Below are 22208 nucleotides of genomic sequence, written 5' to 3'. Positions count from 1 at the left end.
AGTTCTGAATATGATCCTGCTTATACTCCCTCCTATGTGTACTCTGCAGCTATATCTACTCTATTAATAAAGAGTTCTATTATACTCTTTTCCTTTTGGGACTTGGGAGCCCATGGCAGTCTCCCAAAATGTCTTATTCTTGCTCTTTGGGTCCTCTCGAATCCACATTGAGTATGCTCAAAACTCCTTTATTACTCAAAACCATTTTTTATCTGATTATTTCTATTTATCCTCTTTTTATCTAAGTCTCAGAAATGTCATCAGTTTCATGTTAATTATATTTTCTTGATTCTTTATAGGGTGCCTTTTATAATTGCTGCATTGACCATTCTACCCTAATGCCATTAATATTTTAACTTGGTGTCTTTCTTCATAGTTTTGTTTTATAGTTCCATGAAACCTTCTCTGATCTAGAGTGTACAGATCCATCTTTTTTAATTCTTCTCCAAGAGTACTCTTGACATCGGATCATGGACATTTTTGCTTCTCTCCCTGATGAGTGTGAAAACTTTGTAGGATTTTTACCTCTTTCTCTGCTAATTATATTAGACAGTTATGTAGTTATTCATAAGTGCCTTGTAGAGAGGAGACATCCAATAGATAGCTTATCAATTGATATCCTAATTTATTACATTAAGATCTTCCTTGCCCCTCTTTTTTTTGTATCTTTCATTCTGATTAGTAAATAAACATACAGTCTAAAAATCAATGAACAATAGTTCCTGATCTCTTTTGGGTCATACATAGTCCCCTTTGAGAATCTGACAAAAAGCTATGAACTAAGAAAAGGTCCATTTGTATATAGGCATAAAATTTTGCCTAATTGTAAGTTAAGTTTATGTACATACTCAAGTTCATCTATAGACTGCCTGTGGATTAAGAATCTTTGCAAATGACAGCTTTCACATGTTTGAGAACAACCTTTATACATGCAGTTTTTGCTATTAACATCTAACTTTTAACAACATTAATATGCTATTGACTAGCCCAGGGTATTATACCCCAGGTTTTGTTGGCAAGAGTAGGAGAATCCAAGTCCTCTTTTCCCTAATGTGACAAGAAATTAGAATGGCTTCTGTTAATGTTAGCTTCTCCATTTTCACACATGATTTTTTCCAAAACCACCCTTCTAACTATATCACCTCTTTCCCTGACAAACATTTGCAACTGCTGTGCCTTTTTTCAACTCAGCCAAATGGTTAAAAGACAAGTAACATTCTATTGGCTATAAAATACCTTCAACTGTAAGATGCATCTTGATTTTGATGGTGCAAAGGTCATTTGCTAATGTCCTCAATTATTCAACAAATATTTAACTGACTACCATGTGCTATGTCTTATACTGAGTTCTGGGGTTACAAACAGAAATAAGACATGCTTATGAAAGCAAGATTTAGATAGTAAATCTTTGCTATACTCCCTTTGAAATAATTTTAAGAGAATTCAGAGAAATAAGTAAAAAAGACATCTTGTCTTTTTCCTAAAACTTTATAAGATCTTTATATATTTAGGAGTTCATTCCCTAATCTCTACTCTTAGTTCCTGAAATAATGGCCCTCAAATAAGTTATTTATTTATTTTTTAAACTTTGGGTATTTTTATTGAGTTTCACTACTCCTGCTTGCCTCTCGTGGTATGTATTCATGTTCGTTCTTTGCCTTTGGGATTTTTTTAATCTGTTTGTTTCTCATCATAGAAACTTGGAAGCAGCTCTTTCTTTCTTTCTTTCTTTTTTTTTCCTCCAAAGTTTGTCTGGATAAACAATGGTGTTATGGATTTTGATTTCAGGTAGTAAGACTTGCCTTAAACACACCTCAATAAGTTTAATATATTTTAGAGGGAAAATGATCTACATTTAAAAATCAAGAAGGGAATAGATTCAGTTGGTACTACCTATACTCATATCTCTTTTTTTTTTAAAAATTAAAAAACCTTTATTTTAAAGTAATCACAAACCTGCAAAGTAGCTGTTAAGTGTAGAACAGAGATATTTGTTTGCTGAACCATTTGAGAATAAGTTGCCAGTCTAATGCTGCATTACCTCTGAATACTTTAGTATGTATTTCTCACAAATAAGGACATCGTCCTGCACAACTGCAATGAAATAATTAGAACCAGGATATTAACATGGGTACAGTACTGCCACCTAATACTCAGAGCACATTCAAGTATTTTCAGTTGTTCCCATAATATCCAGTTCAGAATTACATGCCACATTTAGTTGTCATGTCCCTTCATCTGTCTAGAAGAGTATCTTTGCTTTCTTTAATGACCTTGACATTTTTGAATTTTATAGACCAGTTATTTTGTAGGATGTCCCTCAGTTTGGATTTGCCTGTTGTATTCTCATGATTAGATTCAGTTTATGCATCTTTGGCAGGAATATGACAGAGGGATACTGTGTTTTCTCATTGCATCCTTTCAGGTGGAATATGATTTTGATTTGTCCCATCATTGATGGTGTTTACGTCTGTCACTTGGTTAAGTTGCTGTCTGTCAGATTTCTCTACTGTAAAATTACTCTTTCTTCTCTTTGTAATAAGTATTTTGTGGGGAAGTACTTTGAAACTATATAAAAATCTCATTCCTCATCAAAATCCCAGTTTATTCATATATTTATATCTATATGAACTAATAGTTTTCTATTTTATTCAGTGTGTTATAATCCATTTATATTATTGTTTGATCCTCAAGTTGCTCTTGATTTAGCCAGTAGAAGTCCCTTCATGCTGACTTCTATGTCCTTTTGGTTTGTCCCTATCATTCTTTGAGCCCTTCTTTGCTTTCTGGTAAAAGATATTCCAATCACCATAGGATTCATTCTAGTTTTCTCTCACTCCATAGAAGAGTTGTAACTCTCTTCTTTGGCAGTGAGAAACCTGGCTTCCATTTGATAAATCCATGTGAATATAACAATCTCCCATTGTTGCTGCCATTCCCTCCCTGAGTTGATGGCTTTCTCAGCTCACTTGGGCTCTGACACCCTGCGCTGGGATGTTCCCCCATCTTCCCCTGGGGACACCCTCCTCATCCTACTCAGGGTCTGATACTGTCCCCATGTGTGGACACTCTCTCATCTCACTCAAGCTCTGACCCTTCATTTCAAGCTTCCCTCCAGTGAGAATCCCTCATCACTTCCCTTGAGCTCAAATACCCCTTCCTGAATTGAGAAATGAAAGTCTTCTCTCTAAATAATCTTATATTAAAACATATCTAATTGTATTTCAAAATTTTGCAAGTGTTGGTTTGATAGTATGTTTATGTCAGTTTTTATTCTTAACCAGGGATTGGCCAGGTAGTAAATATTCTTGGCTTTGCGAGTCAGTAGGCAAAATTGAGGCTATTCTGTAGGTACTTATATAACAACCATTTTAAAATGTAAAAACCATTCTTAGATTGTGGGTCATGAAAGAATCAGGTGACATACCAGATTATTTAGAATTTTTTTTAAGATGACACTGTTATTATGATCAGAAGTTATAAAATGCCATTTATGCATTTATTCATTCATTTATCCATTATACCACAAATGTTGCTAGGCCCAGTGCTAGATGCTACAAAGATGTATCTTGTAAGGCAGGTTACATTGGCTGATTTTATAGCTGAGAGGCTGAAGCTGTGGTTCAAGTAACTTATTAAACTTAAACTAGTTAGCTAGCCAGTGAAGGAAAAATATTATTTGTTGACTTTTATCTTGTAGTTTGGTAGTAGTAGAATCCATTCATTGATTTACCACAGTATTGAATACTGAAAATGTGTCGAGTTTCTAGATTAATAGTTTGCTTCTAGTTTATGAACTTTCAGTGAACTGCTATGGTTTTAGACATATGTATATTATATATGGTCTATAATTCATCATTTGAGTATAAGTGTGGGCTATACTAACTTTTAAAAAGGTTGCATCCATTTGGTTGGTGTTTTCTCTAGGTGTGGTTTGGAGAAGACCTGCCTCTAAGTCCACGGAGTCCTCTGACCCCCAGACACGGGCCAGGTTTGGCTGATGTTTGTCAGTATGATGAGTGGATAGCTGTGAGGCATGAAGCCACCCTGTTGCCCATGCAAGAAGATCTGTCAATCTGGCTATCTGGTTTATTAGGTAAGGCTTGAAAAGATACTCAAAATTGTAGTTTTTTACTTACTAAATATTTATTGAGAATCTTACTCTTTGTCAAGGAGTGATCGTTCCAGAGGCTGGGAATACTCTAGTGAATGGAATATTTGATATCCTTGTTCTCACAAGCTTACATTCTAGTTGGGGAGATGTTCCAATTCACCCCGAACCTTAGGGCTTGGATAGTAAGGCAGTTTGAGGCTTAACAGAAGCGGTCTGTAGTAATCTTTGAATAATCAACATTATCATTATTAATGTTAAAACCTTTTTTTTTTTAAGTGTGTAGATCTGATTTGGGGTCTCTATTACCAATGCACCACCCCCGTCTCATATAAGGCATGAGATTCTGAGGGGAATATATATTGTAGTTAAAATGATTGCTACTTCTGAGGCATTGAGGGGCAAAGGCATGTGAAACCTAGGAGGAAGTATCAGCTTGGAAAATATGTGGCTTCATATTTTCTTTACTCAGTTAGAGACTGGGAGTGCTCTGAACTTTCTCCACAGAAAAACGCTCTCTTTTAAACACAGAATTTCATCTATGGCCTTTCCAAGATAATTAAAAACACTGCACACTCTGTTGTTCTCATATCAGTTTGATGATTTGGATAATTTTTGAAAAGCTTATTATGTAATAATAATGATTCTAAAGAAAGGATTTTAGAGGCAAAAAGTCGGTATTCTCTGGGTGTTTGTTAGCTATTATCTTTAATTTTAAAATCATAACAAAATCCATCTTATTTATGGAGAATCTTTTTCTTGTGCAAGCAGTAGTAATGTGCAGTGAATCAAAACTTTAACAGTTAATAGTGAAATATAAAACATTCTCGTTTTTAGGAAATGAAATAAAATGTCATTTTATTTTTTCTGCTACATCAGAGATATTTTTGTTTTGGTTGTCTTAATTTTGCATTATCTGTTTTAACTATAGCTTCTAAGAGTGAATACTTGGAGTCTGATCTAATATTTGTCTCATGTTTCAGCTATAATCTAATTACGTTTAATTAAATTTTAACCATATTGTTTGAATTTACTGTTTCTAGTAGAATCTTAACTTTGAAATATGTTTTTAGGTACTGAAGTTAAGGCAGAAAGATTATTGGAAGAACTTGATAATGGAGTACTATTATGCCAACTGATTGATGTTCTTCAAAACATGGTAAAAGCTTGTGACTCTGAAGAACCCAGGGTAAGAACATGTTTGACAGTAGGTGATTTTATTTGTTTATTTATTTATCTGAGAGAGCGAGCAGGGGGAGGGGCAGAAGGAGAGAGAGAGAGAGAATCTGAAGCAGACTCAACACTGAGTGCAGAGCCCAACGTGGGGCTCCATCTCATGACCGCGAGATCATGACCTGAGCCGAAACCAAGAATTGGACACTTAACCGACTGAGCCACTCAGGCACCCTGACAGTAGGTGATTTTATACCTTGGTACATATTAATTTGTTTATGTACATTTCTATCTGAAAGGTTGCAAACTTCCACCTAACTATGTATAAGACCTTAGGTAATTTATCTAATCTTGCAAAATGGGAGAATTAACATTTATGTTGTCAGATTTATTTGCAAGGATTTAATGAAATTAAATGAAGAAATGTATAGATGGTATTTAGGTTTGTGCCTAGTTTAAGTAAATATCCAGTAAGTAGTTATCTCTCCTTGAGAACAATACTCTTACTTGTGAGAGTTAAATGAGAAAAGAGCTTGTGATGGTTCCTGGCACACAGTTATTATTTTTACTGCTATTATTACTACCATCATCATCACCATCTTTATATTCCCCATATTTTGTCTTGGTGGTAAATTCTATAATTTGATTGAATGAATAATAATTTTTTTAGGCAGTTTTCCTCCGGTGACCCTGAAATCATGATTTGAACTAGATAAGGTTTCCTCTCTTCATCAAACATGGGTCACCTATGAGATCTGGGGTCTCTTAGTGTGGCATCTGGATATTCACCTAGTGTTGGTAGAAATATAAATTGCTATCATCTTTCTGGGAGTCAGCGGGTGAGATATATATATGTATATATATATATATATATATATAGAAAGTAAAGCACATCTTTTGATACATAATTCCCCCAGGGATTTATTCTAAGAAAATAACTACAAATTCACAAATTAATTTTCAAAGAACTTGATTGTGCAGAAAAAGTTAAGAACAATTTAAATGCTCATCAATAAAGAAGTTGTTAAAAATTAATTATGGTACCTAAACTGAGTGGAATGCATTATCCATTCATTAGAAATGACTCTTTTAATAATCTGTTATTTTTTTATTATTTATTATTTTATTTATTATTATTATTTTAATAATCTGTTATTTTTCACCTCAAAAGATGCCTACAGCCTGTTGTTAAGTGTGTCTGCACACATACACACACAGATCAGATTGTGGACTAGCATGTTTGTGTAGCATTCTGTAGGTGCAGATATGTGTATCCTTGTGCATAGAGATGCTTACTAACGTGAGTGAGAAAATTTCACTTGACAATTAGAAAAACTCATAAGGCCATTTTAATTCTGGAAAATACAACAACAGGAAAGATATAGAAGGAACTGGTAATAGTGGTTATCTCTAGGAAGTGAGAGGAACTGAGTGGTAGAGGTAGGAGACAGACTTATACCCTATTGTGCCTATTGCATTTTAAAAAATCTTAGCATAAATTGCTTTTTCAAGTAAAAATTTAAAAGAGAACTAAAACCCCTCTGCCTCAGCAGGATTATTTAACTATTCTTAGTCCAGATAGTTAAAAAATTAGGATTCTATAAAACTTAGACTGTTAATTTTCAAAGAACTTGAATTAAGAATGGGCTACTACTTCCTTATTTGACAGTCTCCTCAAGAAACTCAGAACCATATTTATGAATGCAAATAAGGAAGTAAGCAAAAATGAGTGTGTCCATTAACCTTTAACATAGCAATAATTTTGTGTTTGTATTGAACTGTGTATGGAGAGACATTTAGAGATACGCTTTGGAATTATTAGACTGTCATTTTTTGTTTTAATTAAGACCCCAGTGTCATTTTAAGAAGAAAGAGGTTAGAGATGCTTGACATACTGCTAATTTTGAATAGATTGATTTCCTAGGAGTCATTTTCTGGAATATACTTAAAGTAAAATAAAATAATTTTTGAAGATACTTTTTCCTCCTAATGTTGTGAACTTTTTAGCCATATTTATTTAGTGATATTAAAATGGATATCTAATGAAATTATCCTTCATATGAGTTTTTGAAATTATTCTTTCATCTTTTCCAGAATTTTCCAATGAGAAAAGTGCCCTGTAAGAAGGATGCTGCCTCAGGTTCATTCTTTGCTAGAGACAACACTGCAAACTTCCTTCACTGGTGCAGGCACATTGGGGTTGATGAGACTTACCTCTTTGAATCTGAAGGTTTAGGTAAGTGTTGTTATCACTGTGTTTAATGTTTATTAGGGTATTTTTGTATGTCTCACATGTAATTTTTTTTCCAAATAAGGACTCAAATGCTGTATCTCATTTTCCTAGAAAAATTTATACTTTAAATATATGTAAAACAATTGGAGAATCAGATTCTAAACCATATATATTAAGCTTTTTATTTATAAAGATCTTTTATATTTATTTATTTATTTATTTTAAAGATTTTATTTATTTATTTGAGACAGAGAGAGCACATGAGAGAGGGGAGGGTCAGAGGGAGAAGCAGACCCCCTGCTGAGCAGGGAGCCCGATGTGGGACTCGATCCCGGGACTCCAGGATCATGACCTGAGCCGAAGGCAGTCGCTTAACCAACTGAGCCACCCAGGCGCCCGATCTTTTATATTTAGAATGCCCTTGAAATATTTTACTTCCTAAATGAGTTGGTCAAGGAAAGGTTCTGGACTAATGCTTTGCTAATTAATGTTTTCATCAAGAATTACTCTACCAAAGCCTAAATTACTAGTAATTTCTTTTTAACTGGATAATTATAGAAATAACAGAAGGCCAAATGAGATATACTCATGGTATTTAGATTTACCTTGTACACAGCAGCTGTCAAGTTGATTGTCTAAACGATTCATGTTTTTGACAATTCATTTTAAAAAGTCATGCTCTACTGAAGAATTATTGACATATTGTCTCATTTACTTTAAGTCAATAGAAGCATCTGTGCAGTGACTAACGTGGAAGCTAGCTAAGTTTTAGACTACTATATATATATTTCCTTAGAGCATTTATATATGTATATACATACACACATAGAATTTTTAATGTTTTGATAGGAGCAGTAGCATACCAAGGGTGGGTGAAGATCATGGGAGTAGTAGGGTTCCCTGGTAGAGAGAAGTATTTTATCACTGACATTGTTTAGAATTGCTGGTTCATGGTGATAATAAAAAACAAACAAATTTTTAGGTGGTTTTATTATAGTTTGAAAATTCTCTGAATTAAAAAAAGAAGGAATAACTAGTTCACTGCCTTAAGCAAAGATTCAGGTTATTAGGTAACCATCTGTTCATAGTTCTATGCCAAACATAAACTGAGCAAATAAACTAAAAACAGAACAAAATAAAATAAAATTCTCTGACTGTGCACACCCTTGTTGCCTGCACACAGGGTAGGCTGCTCCCACTGCTACCCATTTGATATGCCTCTGGATATTCCTATCCGGTATACAATTAAAAAAATGTAAGGGGTTACTATTTTACCTCCCATTTTGCACCCTGCTTTAATCCAGGTGTGCTGATTGTTATTGACAATGAGGTTGATTAATGGCATATGCAGGTTGTAGAGATCAAAGGAAAGAGGAAATGCTTTGAATTCTCTAGTTTCCAGTTTATTGTTTCTGGAAGGATATAAAATTGTATATTTCTCCTTGTTAGTAGAAGCCATCTTGTGACTGTCCTGAAGGTCAGCATATTAAAGCACTGCCAGTAACAGTAATTCATTTCTAGGCATTTAACTGATGAACTAGTATTTTTACTTTCTAAAGGTTTCAGAGATAAGCCTCTAAATTTTTACATTTTGCTAGGAAATCAAAGCAATTAAAAAAAACAAATACGCTATGCTTAAAGTATGCTTAAAAGCTACTTTTAGAGAAACAAGTTTAATAAAAATTGCAGGACAAATTCCTTTTGGTATGGATTTTAAAGTCAAATATAGGCCTTTTTATTGCTCTGGAAGGGTATACTTTGTGCTTGGGGTATGTAATAGATGATATTAATGAATCAAAGAACTGCCATTTCCACTGGGGGAGTCAATGTGCATGTTATTCATCACACAAACCATTATTCTGTTAGGGTTCAGAAGTTTCCTAGAGCTTTTAACTCTAAGGACAGGAACAGAAAGGTAGATGATCCACAACTACCATAGTGGTGCCTTTGGCTGAATTCTAATGATCAGGGTTTTTTGTTTGTCTGGCTTTGTTTTTTATTAAGGATCTTTGTTTGAAGGATTAGATTAGTATTTGGGTTCCTTTTAAAATATTAAACAAAATTTTCTAATGTGCTAGAGTATGCAGAACATAATCTCCTGTCTTAACCATTTTAAGCATATTTGGTTTTGTTTTATTTATAGCATTTAAGAAAATTGAGATACACTTTGGGGTACCTGGATGGCTCAGTCAGTTGAGCATCCGACTCTCGACTTTGGTTTGGGTTGTGATCTCAGAGTCATGGGAACAAGCCCCCATCGGGCTCCGCGCTCAGTGTGGAGTCTGCTTATTCCTCTCCCTCTGCTCCTTCTCTGCTTGTGCATGTGTGCTCGCTCTCTGTCACGCTCTCAAATAAATACATAAATAAATAAAATCTTTAAAAAACAATTGAGATGCACTTCACATAACGTAAAATTCATCATTTCAAAATGTACACTTAAGTGGTTTTTAGTATATTCACTGTGTTATGCAACCATCACCACTAATTAATTCCAGAACATTTTCATCATTCACAAAAGAAAACTCATAGCTATTAACAATTAGTCCTTCTGGCATCTTCAGGCATCTATGGATTTGCATATTCTGGACCCTTTAAATAAATAGAATCATACTATATGTGGCTTTTTGTGTCTGGCTTTTTTCATTTAGCATGTTTCATTTATGTCATAGCATTCAATAGTACTTCATTCCTTTATAGAGCTGAATGATTCCATGTATGGATATACTACATTTTTAAAAAACATTATCATCTGATGGACATTTTGATTGTTTTTTCTTTTTGGTCAATATGAATAATGCTGCTGTCTACATTTGTTTACAGGTTTTTGAGTGAACATATATTTTTAATTCTCTCAGGGATATAGCTAGAAGTGGAATTGTTGAATCATATGGTAATTCTATATTTATCTTTTTAAGGAACTACCAAACTGCTTTCACAATGGCTTCACCATTTTACATTCCCACTGGCAACGAACAACTTCACATCTCCGCCAACACTTGTTATTGTTTTTTTTTTTTTTTTTTTAAATGACTCTCCTAGTGGATATGTGAAGTGGTGGCTCATTGTGGTTTTGATTTGCATTTCCTTAATGATTAATGATGTTGAGCATCTTTTCATGGCTTATTGGCCACTTGTGTGTCTTCTTTGAAGAAATCTGTATTCAAATCTTTTGCTCATTTTTGGGGGGTCATTGGTCTTTTTCTGGTTGACTTCTAAGAGTTTTTTATTTATTCTGAATACTAGGCCCTTATCAGATATATGATTTGCAAATATTTTCATCCAGGGCTTAGGTTGCCTTTTCACTTTCTTGATAGTGTCCTTTGATGGATGAAAATTTTTAATTTTGATTAAGTTCAATTTATCTTTTCTTTGATTGCTTGTGCTTTTGGTGTCATATTTAAAATACTATGGCCTAATCCAAGGTCACACAGATTTTCACCTCTTTTTCCTTCTAAGAGTTTTATAGTGTTAGCTCTTATGTTTAGGTCTTTGATCCATTTTGAGTTATTTTTTTGTATTTGTTGTGAAGTAAGGGTCTAAATTCATTCTTTTGCATGTAGATATCCAGTTGTTCTAACACCATCTGTTTCAACAGAATACTGCTGTTTTCCTTCCTGAGTTGTCTTGCCACCCTTTTTGAAAATCAGCTGAACACAAATGTCTGGGTTTATTTCTGGGCTCTCGGTTCCATTCCACTCGTCTCTATGTTCCTTGGCCACTAACACACTGTCTTGGTTACGGTAGCTTTGTTGTAAGTCTTGAAATTGGGAAGTGCAAGTCTTCCGACTTTGTTCTTGTTTTTGCTAGTCTGTCTTTTTACAATTCTATATGAATTTTATCAGCTTAACCATTTCTGTAAAAAAGGCTGTTGGGATTTTGATAGGGATTGCACTGAATCTGTAGGTCAGTTTGAAGAGTTTTGTCCTCTTAACAATATATGTCTCCCAGTCCATGAACACAGGATGTCTTTCCATTTATTTGTATCTTCCTTAATTTCTTTCAACAATATTTTGTAGTTTTCAGTAAACAAGTCGTAAAATTCTTTGGTTAAATTTGTTCCTAAGTACTTTATTCTTCTTGAAGCATTGTAAATTGAATTGTTTTTTAAATTACATGTTCAGATTGTATAAAGTGAAATGATTTTTGTATATTGATCTTGTATCCTGCAACTTTGCTGAAATTGAGTTTGCTCTTATACTATTTTTTGTAGATTCCTTAGGGTTTTTTTATGCAAAGGACAGTGTCATCCAAATGGAGATAGTTTTCCTTCCTCCTTTCCAATCTGGATGCCCTTTATTTGTTTTTCTTGCCTAAATGCCCTGTCTAGAACCTCCCATACAATTTTGAATAGAAGAGTTAAGAGTGGACATCCTTGTCTTCTCCCTAGTCTTCGGAGGAAGATTCTCAGTCTTTTACCATTAAGAATGATGTTAACTCTGGGTTTTTCATAGATACCCATTTTCAGATTTATAAAGTTTCCTTCCATTCCTAGTTTGTTGAATCTTCCTTTTTTTTTTTTTTAATCATGAAAAGGGTATTTGATTTTGTCAGATGCTTTTTCTGTGTCTACTGAGATAATTGTGTGTTTTCTTTCCTTTATTCTATTAATATAGTGGATTATATTGATTGATTTTCATACGTTGAACCAACCTTGCATTCCTGGGATATATCTCACTTGCTGCTGGATTCAGTTTGCCAGAATTGCATTGAAGATTTTTACATCTATATTCATAAAGGATATTAGTCTTTAGTTTTCTTGTGATATATTTGTCTGGCTTTGGTGTCAGGGTAATATTGACCTCATAGAATGAGTTAGGAAGTACTCCTTCTTTTCTGATTTTGAAAAAGTTTGAGAAGGCCATTAACACATAGTCCTAAGCTAAAGATAGTTTGGAATAAAATTGAGGTGATATATCTCTTCAAATAATATCTCCTGTTGAGAGACCTGAAATATAAACAATGTAATGTTACTAAGCCCTTAGTTTTTTAGACTTAAAGTGTTACAAATTAGGGTACATGCTAAGTTTTCGTCCTCTTCTTATTAGCCAGTTTTTAAAAAAATTTATGGACGATGATAATATGTAGAGAAAAATGTCTTTTCTAAGTCTCCAAACAAGTAAACCTCCTGTCTTCATTATTATTTTTTTTTTTACTTCTTCCATGCCAGAAATGTATTTCCCTATTTAATTTTGCCCTTTAAAATATGTGGTCTTATTTTTTCACAGTTTTGCACAAAGATCCAAGACAGGTGTATCTTTGTCTTCTTGAAATTGGTCGAATTGTGTCGAGGTGTGTATTCCACATTATTTCAGAATTTCAATGTCATTAATCTTTTAAAAGCTACTTTTAGATAGAACACTATTTTCTAAAATAAAATAATTCTTGATTAAAATAAAATAACTTAATTTCCTATCTTTTATTTATTTCTTTTTTTTATTATTAACTTTGTTCTGTTTGCATGAGCTGTGTCATGTGTCAACATATGCTCACCCATATACCTTGCCATCATTTAGTATTAAACTGTAAAAGTGGTTGCTTAAATTTTTTAGACTAAGAATATGGTAAAAGCATGTAAAACTCTTTTAGCAATTCAAGGCAAGGCAGATCATCTGGACACAAAGAGGATCTGATAAGAAGGCTGAGGCTTAGTGTCGTCCATACCTGACTCAGCCCCATCTTTACTCTGAAACTGACTTTAAAGGTGGCTAACTTTCAGGATCCCTGGTTGAATACTGGAGCATCCAGTAATCCCAATATATGCTATAATGTGAAGATTATATCCTGAATTTTTGACAGTCTCTTGGACATTAAAAAGCATTTCCAGATGTTCCAGTGAAACAATTGGTGGAAGAGAGTCAAATAGACTTCACTTTAAAAATAAAACATAACCTATTGTGATATGCAGGGAAGTGAATGGGTCAGACTTTTCTTGAATGATGAGATCTCCTAACTGGTTTTCAGATATGGGGTTGAGCCACCAGTATTAGTAAAACTTGAGAAAGAAATTGAACTAGAAGAGACCTTACTTAATACTTCTGGGCCTGAAGATTCCATTAGCATTCCGAAATCGTGCTGTCAGCATGAAGAGCTGCATGAGGCTGTAAGTAATTGCTGTATTTTCTCTCAACTGTGATGTGTCAGTGTCTCATAGTTTGCCACAGGTGATGCTGTGTTTAAAAGAGAATGTTTCTTATTCAGAACATACACCAGTACTAACTTCTACTCCCTGGTGAATTTAGGGCACCATATGTTAAAGGTGATGTGTTGTTTGTGTATGATGAGGAATGGATGTGTATTTGAGGAGTGGGGATGCAAATAGGCTGGAATCCCTCATGAAGGGTACTGGAAGCCAAAGAATTCATTGATTCTTTTTTTAAACATAGTAGTGTTATAATCTGATTTGCAAATTATAAGGATTACTCTCATGGTCATGTAGAGGTTATATTGGTTTCATTGTAATAATCCAGGCCTATGATGATGAGAACCTGAACTCGGGCAGCAGTAGTGAAGGTGAAGCAAGAGGAACAATAATAGGACATATTTTGGAGGTAGAATTGAAGAATCCTAATTCTGATAGGGAGGGAGAAAACCTAGGGTGATTTTTAAGGTTTCTAAGTAAATGGTACACTGATACTTGGAATATATAGGAGGAGGAAAAGTTGTAAGAGCAAATTGATGGGGTTTTGGGGAATATTCCCCTGACAGAATGTATGCAGACTTTTAGATGACGGGTCTCAACTGGGAAGTCTTAGAGCTTTACCTGTCCATCGTTATGCAGAGGTCACTAGCAGTTGCCCCAGCTGTGGGCTGTGTCTTCTGTAGTGACTATAGTCTAGTAAGTGATGGAGGTGAACTGAGTAGCAAACATTTTTTTCTGCTTCCACTGTTGCTTAGAATTATGGTCTTTTTCAGACCGTTGTATTTGATGAAAGTGCTTAAAATACAAAATTATTTAAGAAATAACAAATAAGTCATTACTGATAAACATTTAGAAAGTATTGCTTTGATTGTTTTGTTTAACATAATAAAAGTCTATAGTAAAAGATTTGGATATCCTTGCAAGACAGATTAAGAAAATGTCAGCCTGATGGGGATGCAGAGAAAGGGGAACCCTCCTACACTGTTGGTGGGAATGCAAGCTGGTGCAGCCACTCTGGAAAACAGTATGGAGGTTCCTCAAAAAGTTGAAAATAAAGCTACCATACAATCCAGCAATTGCACTACTGGGTATTTACCCCAAAGATACAAATGTAGGGATCCGAAGGGATACGTGCACCCCGATGTTTATAGCAGCAATGTACACAATAGCCAAACTGTGGAATGAGCCAAGATGTCCATTGACAGATGAATGGATAAAGAAGATGTGGTATATATATACAATGGAATATCATGCAGCCATCAAAAGGAATGAAATCTTGCCATTTGCAACAACATGGATGGAACTGGAGGGTGTTACCCTGAGCGAAATAAGTCAATCAGAGAAAGACATGTATCATATGACCTCACTGATCTGAGGAATTCTTAATCTCAGGAAACAAACTGAGGGTTGCTGGAGTGGTGGGGGGTGGGAGGGATGGGGTGGCTGGTGATAGACATTGGGGAGGGTATGTGCTATGGTGAGCGCTGTGAATTGTCTAAGACTGTTGAATCACAGATCTGTACCTCTGAAGCAAATAATACATTATATGTTAAAAAAAAAAAAAAAAGAAAAAGATAGCAGGAGGGGAGGAATCAAGGGGGGGAAATTGGAGGGGGAGATGAACCATGAGAGACTATGGACTCTGAAAAACAAACTGAGGGTTCTAGAGGGGAGGGGGGTGGGGGGATGGGTTAGCCTGGGGATGGGTATTAAAGAGGGCATGTTCTGCATGGAGCACTGGGTGTTATGCACAAACAATGAATCAGGGAACACTACATCAAAAACTAATGATGTAATGTATGGTGACTAATGAAAAAAAAAAAAGAAAATGTCAGCCTGAATATTCTTTACCAGGCCAAAATATATTTTACCTATATTACTGATTTATATGACGACTGTCAATGTCAGTGTGTGACACAGTGATAATGCAGTAGGTTAAAAAATAAAACTTATTTTAAATCTTATAGAACCTAAAATAATAATAATTAAATAAAGAAGAAAACATTGGTAAAGTATTTTTTATTGAATAGGAAAGACTATGTACAGTTTGATAAGAAAAGCATTTCCAGAAGTAAATGGGTAAAGACTGTTGTTTACACAAGAGGAAAATACGGTGTTGAATCTTGCTGAGAATCAAGGAATTAAGATACACAATTTGTGTCATTAGTAAAAATTTTTTAAAATTATGAAACCTGGTGCTGATAAATTCTGGTAAAAGTCTACTTAGGGATTGCTACTTGTGATGGAAAATGATGTAAACTTTTGCAAAACAAGTTGACAAATGGATATCAAGAACCACAAAAATGTTCCTCTTTCATTTTTATTGTAATTGAAGGGGGATTAAAAAGCAGAACAAATGAAAGTATTTATTGTGCTATTTATAGTGGTGAAAATTAGAAGCAATGTGAATACTCTCAAATAGAGCAATGGCTAGGTGAATTAAGATTCATTATCTTAACAGAATAATCATTATATGTGATCATTATGAAGACTATGTAGCAATAAGAAAAATACTTTGTGAAAAGTATGTATATATAGACAAACTATAAGAAAAAGAATGAAAATAATCAATAGGTTAGTGCCTTTTTAGATGATTTTAATTTCTTTAGCTATTCCCTTTAGTGTTTTAATGTTAATTATGCAGTAGATAAAACCATAAGAGAACACTTTTTATCCATAGCTCTTATTTCTTTTAGGCCTACTCCTTTGTTTAGATTGTGGGTTAATGCTAATTTTTACTGCTGAATGTAAGTGGCATTTGGATATTTAAACAAAGCAAATGACTTTTCATATTTACATTCTTGTTGTGAACACTAAAAAAGAACACATTTCTTTAAATATGCATATGCTACATGAATACATTCAGTGTCCACCTATACATACATGAGCTACAGAGATTTTAGAGTCGTGTTTAAAGTGAGGAACAATTATCATCTGATTCATTATTTAGAGTGCTGTATTTAGGTATAATTCTGTATGCTTTTGAAACTTTTAGGGATAGAAAGTAGTGACCGAAAAAAATACCTCCTTTCAGATTACTTTGGTTAACTAATGTGTAAATGGTTTCAATAATTGTAAATTCTTTACCCACGTTCAGTTTATATTTAGCTATTTTATGCAGGTGCGTGTATGCGCATGAATGTGTGTGTACACATACACATATACCAGGCTACGAACAAGAGAAACTTAATTGAATGGCTTATGAAAATCAGTTCTATTTATGATCATATTATTTTGTTAAATGAATGATGTAGAGAGATAAATTCCAGACCCTTCTGATCATGCCCTGGTGAATCCACCTTTAGCTGTTCATTTTGGGTAGATCATGAAGACAATCATGCACTTCTCTTAGTGCTTAGCTAAACTGGGCATATCTGAAGAGACTTTGGTTTAACATCATACCCAAGTTCAATTAAATGAGTTTGTGTAGATATACACTGTGTGACAAATAATTGAGAAAAATATTTCATGGCCTTGCTTTTTCAAAAATGTGATTTTAGGAAAACAAAATATTTTCCATGGTGACTGATATGCAACTTTTTTTTCAATCAAACATCTCAACAAATATTTTTATTTTTTAATCAGTTTATTATAATTTCCATATTTTAAGTATAGAATTCCTGAATTTCTTTTTGTATTCATTTTTATAATTTTTTAGATGTTTACTGCAGTTAAAAATTCTGTAAGCTCCTTGAGGGATAGAAGTAGGGATTTCTCCCCAATTCTCATCTCCTTAGCAGACTATTGAAACAAAGTGAGCACTTTTAGAAAAATGCCTCTTGAATTGAATTCTTTAGAATTTCACCCAATCTTGGGTGAATAGATATAAATACGCCTCTGGAGGGGCGCCTGGGTGGCTCAGTTGGTTAAGCGACTGCCTTCAGCTCAGGTCATGATCCTGTACTCCCGGGATCGAGTCCCGCATCGGGCTCCCTGCTCGGCAGGGAGTCTGCTTCTCCCTCTGGCCCTCCTCCCTCTCATGCTCTCTGTTTCTCATTCTCTCTGTCTCAAATAAATAAATAAAATCTTTAAAAAAAAAAAAATAAATAAATACGCCTCTGGTTATTTTAACAGTAACTTTGGAACAATCTTGATATCCCCCTCCAAATGTTAATTTAGCATAGTGTTAAGGGACAAGTGCGAATTCCTACTTAAGCTTTATCTGACTGGCCTATCTTTGACTTGACACAGATATATTAATCCAGGGCATAAAACAATTCAAGCTTAACAATGAACTCAGGTGTTTCCTATGACTTAATGAATGTGTTTTGAATTGACTTCACTGTTGTACACATTCACAGACCTCCAAAGGTCAGTGAGTGCATTAGGACCCTGATTGCACTTAGGCAGAGAGAGGGAGAGAGAGGGAGAGAGGTGGGGTAGGGAGGGAGAGAGGGAGACCCAAGACTTCATCACTGGGGCTCCTGGCTGGCTCAGTCAGGAGAGCATGCAACTCTTGATCTCAGGTTTCTGAGTTTGAGCCCTACATTGGGTGTGGAGCCTACTTTAAAAAAGGAAAAAAAAAAAAGATTGTCACTGTCAGCTTTTATTAGATTAATGTCTAACCTCAGTATCTTTCAGGAGCTGGCTGGCTCAGTCCGTGGAGCATGTGACTCTTGATCCTCAGGGTCATGAGTTCAAGCCCCATGTTTGGTCTAGAGATTACTTAAAAAAAAAATCCTAATCTCAATATTTGTCAACAAGTAAAGGAGAGATAATAAATGGTTCAACTGTCTTTAAATTTTTATCTTTGAATTTGATTTTCCCATCTATCAAATAACCTTGCATTTTAATGTTAAATATTTTTTGTCACAAGCACTAAATTTTGTTTATTTTTAATCTTAGGTTAAACATATTGCTGAGGACCCTCCTTGTAGTTGTTCCCATCGATTCTCTATTGAGTACTTATCTGAAGGACGGTACCGACTTGGGGATAAAATACTCTTTATAAGAGTAAGTCCATCATTTACATCCTATTTACATACAGGTCTTATTTTGAAATTGGATTTATTGTTTTACCAAATTCCTTTTGCTTTCCTTTTACTTTTTAAAAAATTGGAATAGGGAGTGTTATTAATGAAATAATTTTACTGTACAGGAAAAATATGGAATACTTGCTTTCATGAGTATATAATGAGTTTGGGTAGACACCTTTAACACAATAAACTACCAAGGATAGCTAAGACTATTCAGACATTTAATATAATTGTTGGGAAAAAAAATCTTTGTATCCCTCAGCTAATTTATTCCACTTTTCAAATTTTCTAAAAAGGAATTTCCCATCATAAGAAAAAACTAAAACAATACATGTAATAAGATTAAATATCAGTAATAAGAAAAGGAGGTAGAAACATTGCAGTTTATAATAATGTATAGATTGGGTCTTAAGTATAAAATCTTTTTTCATTGACACAGCATCAGTGTGTTTACCAGTATCCTGATGTGCATATTCATTTCCTTCCTTTGTCCCATCTGCGATCCGCAGTTGATTAACTGTCCTGTTTATTGGTAAAGAGATTGAAGTTTCACCTGTTCAGTATTCTGTCCACTTCTGATACAAGAGCTCTTTTATTCCCAATTTAGGAATATAATATAGAAGTATTTAAAAATATTTCACCATCCATATTTTTAAATTTCATATATTATCATTACCTCCCCACACCCTGCCCAACTCACACAGAAACATTTCCAAGACTTTCTATTTTTTAATTAGTTTTCTTTTTTTTAAGGCAGTCTGATACAATGATGGTGCACAGAGCATGGGATTTAGAGTTAAAATTTGCAGGGCAGTCTCCTACAGTGGTGCAGAGTTGCCTGCTGAATGAATAGGGGCCTGAAAATCAGCTGGGACTGTGCTGGCTGACCCAGGGATGCATCTTGTCTGCACAAAAGCACCATTTGGGTTGGGCAGCCTGGTATGTTTGAGGCCAGGCCAGAGCTGTGTGATTTGAGACAATTTCCTCAACCTCGCAGAGCCATAATTTTCTTGCCTGCAAAGAAGAATTAATCATAAATTTTATCAGGGTTTATGAAAGGTTAAATTGGTAAAATATATATGAAAGTAATTTATTGTAAAGTATAAATTTTAGTTGTTTTTATCTTCCTTCCATAATTTTTTTTCTTTATTATGAGGCATAGTTTCTGTAAGTACTCATTTCTCCTTCTCTTCATCTCCCTCCCTCTTTCCTCTCTCTTTTCTTCCTCTTTATTGAACAATATTGCCCTTGCAATTTTGTATATTTGTAATTTGGATTTTTAGGATGCAAGTTATGTGCAAAAGTTTTTCTTACAAATTAGAGGACCTGTATTTAGTTGCATGATTCAGTATGAATTAAATTGATTATTTTAATAATATAAGAAATAGGCTATCAATTTATAATGAAGCTGCTGGCAAATACTCTGAATTTCATAGGTCATATACATCACAAATTATGCCTGCTCATGAATTGTAACTGTGAACCTTACGTTTTTTTGTTTTTGTTTTTGTTTTTACTTTCTTTTGGGGGAAAAGATGCTTCATGGAAAACATGTCATGGTCCGTGTTGGTGGAGGCTGGGATACTCTTCAAGGATTTTTGCTTAAATATGATCCCTGTCGAATATTACAGTTTGCTACATTAGAACAAAAAATTCTAGCCTTTCAAAAAGGAGTTTCCAATGAAAGTGTACCTGACTCATCCGCCAGAACACCTCAGCCTCCTGAAATGAATCCTTTGTCAGCTGTTAGCAAGTTTCAGAAACAAAAATCAAAACCTGGCACGCCAGTTGGTATTCCAAGGAGCAAAGAAAAGCAGGTACGTCCACCGGGTATGTTGCTGCCTGCATCTTCCCTGAAAGGAGGGGATCTGGGCTCTGTGTTGGTCCGTTCCAAATTGCCAAATTCTCCGGCAGCGTCTTCTCATCTTAAGCTCAAATCTTCAAAAGGCATCGCAAAGAAACCACAGGCTCCTTCAAACAATGCAGTAGGTAAAAGCACTTCTTCACCCGCCTCATCAAGAACCGCACCTTGTGAATCTCAGTCAGTGAGAAAACGTATCTCATCACCCAGTACTCCTCAGGCCAAGCTTGTTACGTCCCAGAAGCCCAGAGATGTGCCTGAGTCTGCACTTTTGCCAAATAAGTCTTCTGGAAAAACTGAACCAAAGCATTTGAAACACATTCCTGTACCTTCCAGGGATACTGCAGAGTCTCACTCCGCGGCACATTCAAATTCATCATCAAAGCGTCCAAAGCCGCCTAAGGCAAATACACACATAAGGCCTAAACCTTCCCCCTCTCTCCATTCCCCTGCAAAAATGACAAAATCCAGTTCCAAGACTATACCCACAAGTCTAGGAACACGATCTCAGCCCTCTGATGGAGCCCCCCAAGCCAGGGCAGTGCCAGCACAGAAACTTAAGTCAGCCTTAAATGTAAACCAGCCACTCTCCGTATCCTCAGTTGTACCCACAAAAGTTGCACAGGAATCAAAAGATAAGAATATGGGTTCAGTTGCCAAAAAGCAGCCCCAGAATAAAAGTCCATCCCAGAAGATGGGACCCAGCTCCTCGAAGTCCCCTGGCCGTACCCCACTGTCCCTCGTGAGTCTTCCCCAGTCTTCTGTCAAGACACCACCTGTACCAAAGTCAGCACAGACTGCCACTAAGAGCCAGTATTCAGCAAAAGGGCCTCCAAAAAGTGGCAAAGCCCCGGCTTCAACCAGGAAACCACCCTCATCTGGTAAGGAAGCAGTTAGTGGAGATAAAAAACCTACCACAAAGAAAAAGGAAGATGATGACCATTATTTTGTTATGACTGGAAGTAAGAAACCTAGGAAATAAATACAAATGTGTCGTTTTAAGAAAACGGGCAAGGAAGAGAGTGAATGTGTTAGCATCGCATCTTGAAAGTTTCTCCTGTTTGTGTTTGTCCGAATAGCTCAGACATTAGGCACAGTAAGGTGGGGGTTGGAGGTTGGGGATGGGGGTAAAGGGTGTATCAGAATTCACATTTCTGAATTTTCCAGAAGGTATCCTTTTGAGGTAGACAGTTGTAAACTTGCCATAAGGTTCTTATTAATAATAGACGTTGATATGATTTTCGATACATAGCATCTTTGTTAATGTCTGCCCTCTAAGGGAAGTGAGTTAAATAACACTACTAGAGTTACAACTATAATTGCTGTATTTTTGAATATGTATTAAATATGGAGGTTATATACTGGCTAATAGCAACCGTGGTGCTGTTAATATTAGTTACTGCCTTTTGGTAAAATAGCAACGGTTTGGCACTTGTCTTACAAAAGGCACCTAATTTAATTTTTTGATCAGGATTATCTGATTGAACAATACTAAGTACCAGTGGCTGCTGCTGATTAGCTTGACATTGCTCTATGGTTGGTAGAATCCTGTTACTTAAAATTTTTAAGCTTTCCAAATCAGAAGGAACTGATTTTTTTGACTGGCTTATATTAACATTGGTAATATTTTATTATATTTTTGGTAAAAAAAACCACAAGATATTGAAAAATAAACTGAAATTTAGTAAAAAAAAAAAAAAACCCAAGACTTTTTA

General features: G+C 35.0%; 1 protein-coding gene across 1 annotated transcript in view; it reads left to right on the top strand.

Annotated features, from left to right (window-relative positions):
* The window catches only part of GAS2L3 (growth arrest specific 2 like 3), a 36969-nt gene extending 15391 nt beyond the window's left edge, over nt 1–21578 (top strand). Inside the window, exons 3-9 of the mRNA XM_021687556.1 lie at nt 3928–4096; nt 5185–5300; nt 7379–7520; nt 12743–12806; nt 13479–13617; nt 18502–18609; nt 20168–21578. Of these exons, the coding sequence (XP_021543231.1) occupies nt 3928–4096; nt 5185–5300; nt 7379–7520; nt 12743–12806; nt 13479–13617; nt 18502–18609; nt 20168–21475 (2046 nt within the window). The 3' untranslated portion in view covers nt 21476–21578. The remainder of the gene's footprint in view (nt 1–3927; nt 4097–5184; nt 5301–7378; nt 7521–12742; nt 12807–13478; nt 13618–18501; nt 18610–20167) is intronic.
* The last annotated feature ends 630 nt before the right edge of the window (nt 21579–22208 follow it).

The sequence above is a fragment of the Neomonachus schauinslandi genome, chromosome 5 (assembly GCF_002201575.2).
Source record: "Neomonachus schauinslandi chromosome 5, ASM220157v2, whole genome shotgun sequence".
NCBI classification, from domain to species: Eukaryota; Metazoa; Chordata; class Mammalia; order Carnivora; family Phocidae; genus Neomonachus; species Neomonachus schauinslandi.
This window is presented reverse-complemented; position numbering and strand designations above follow the sequence as displayed.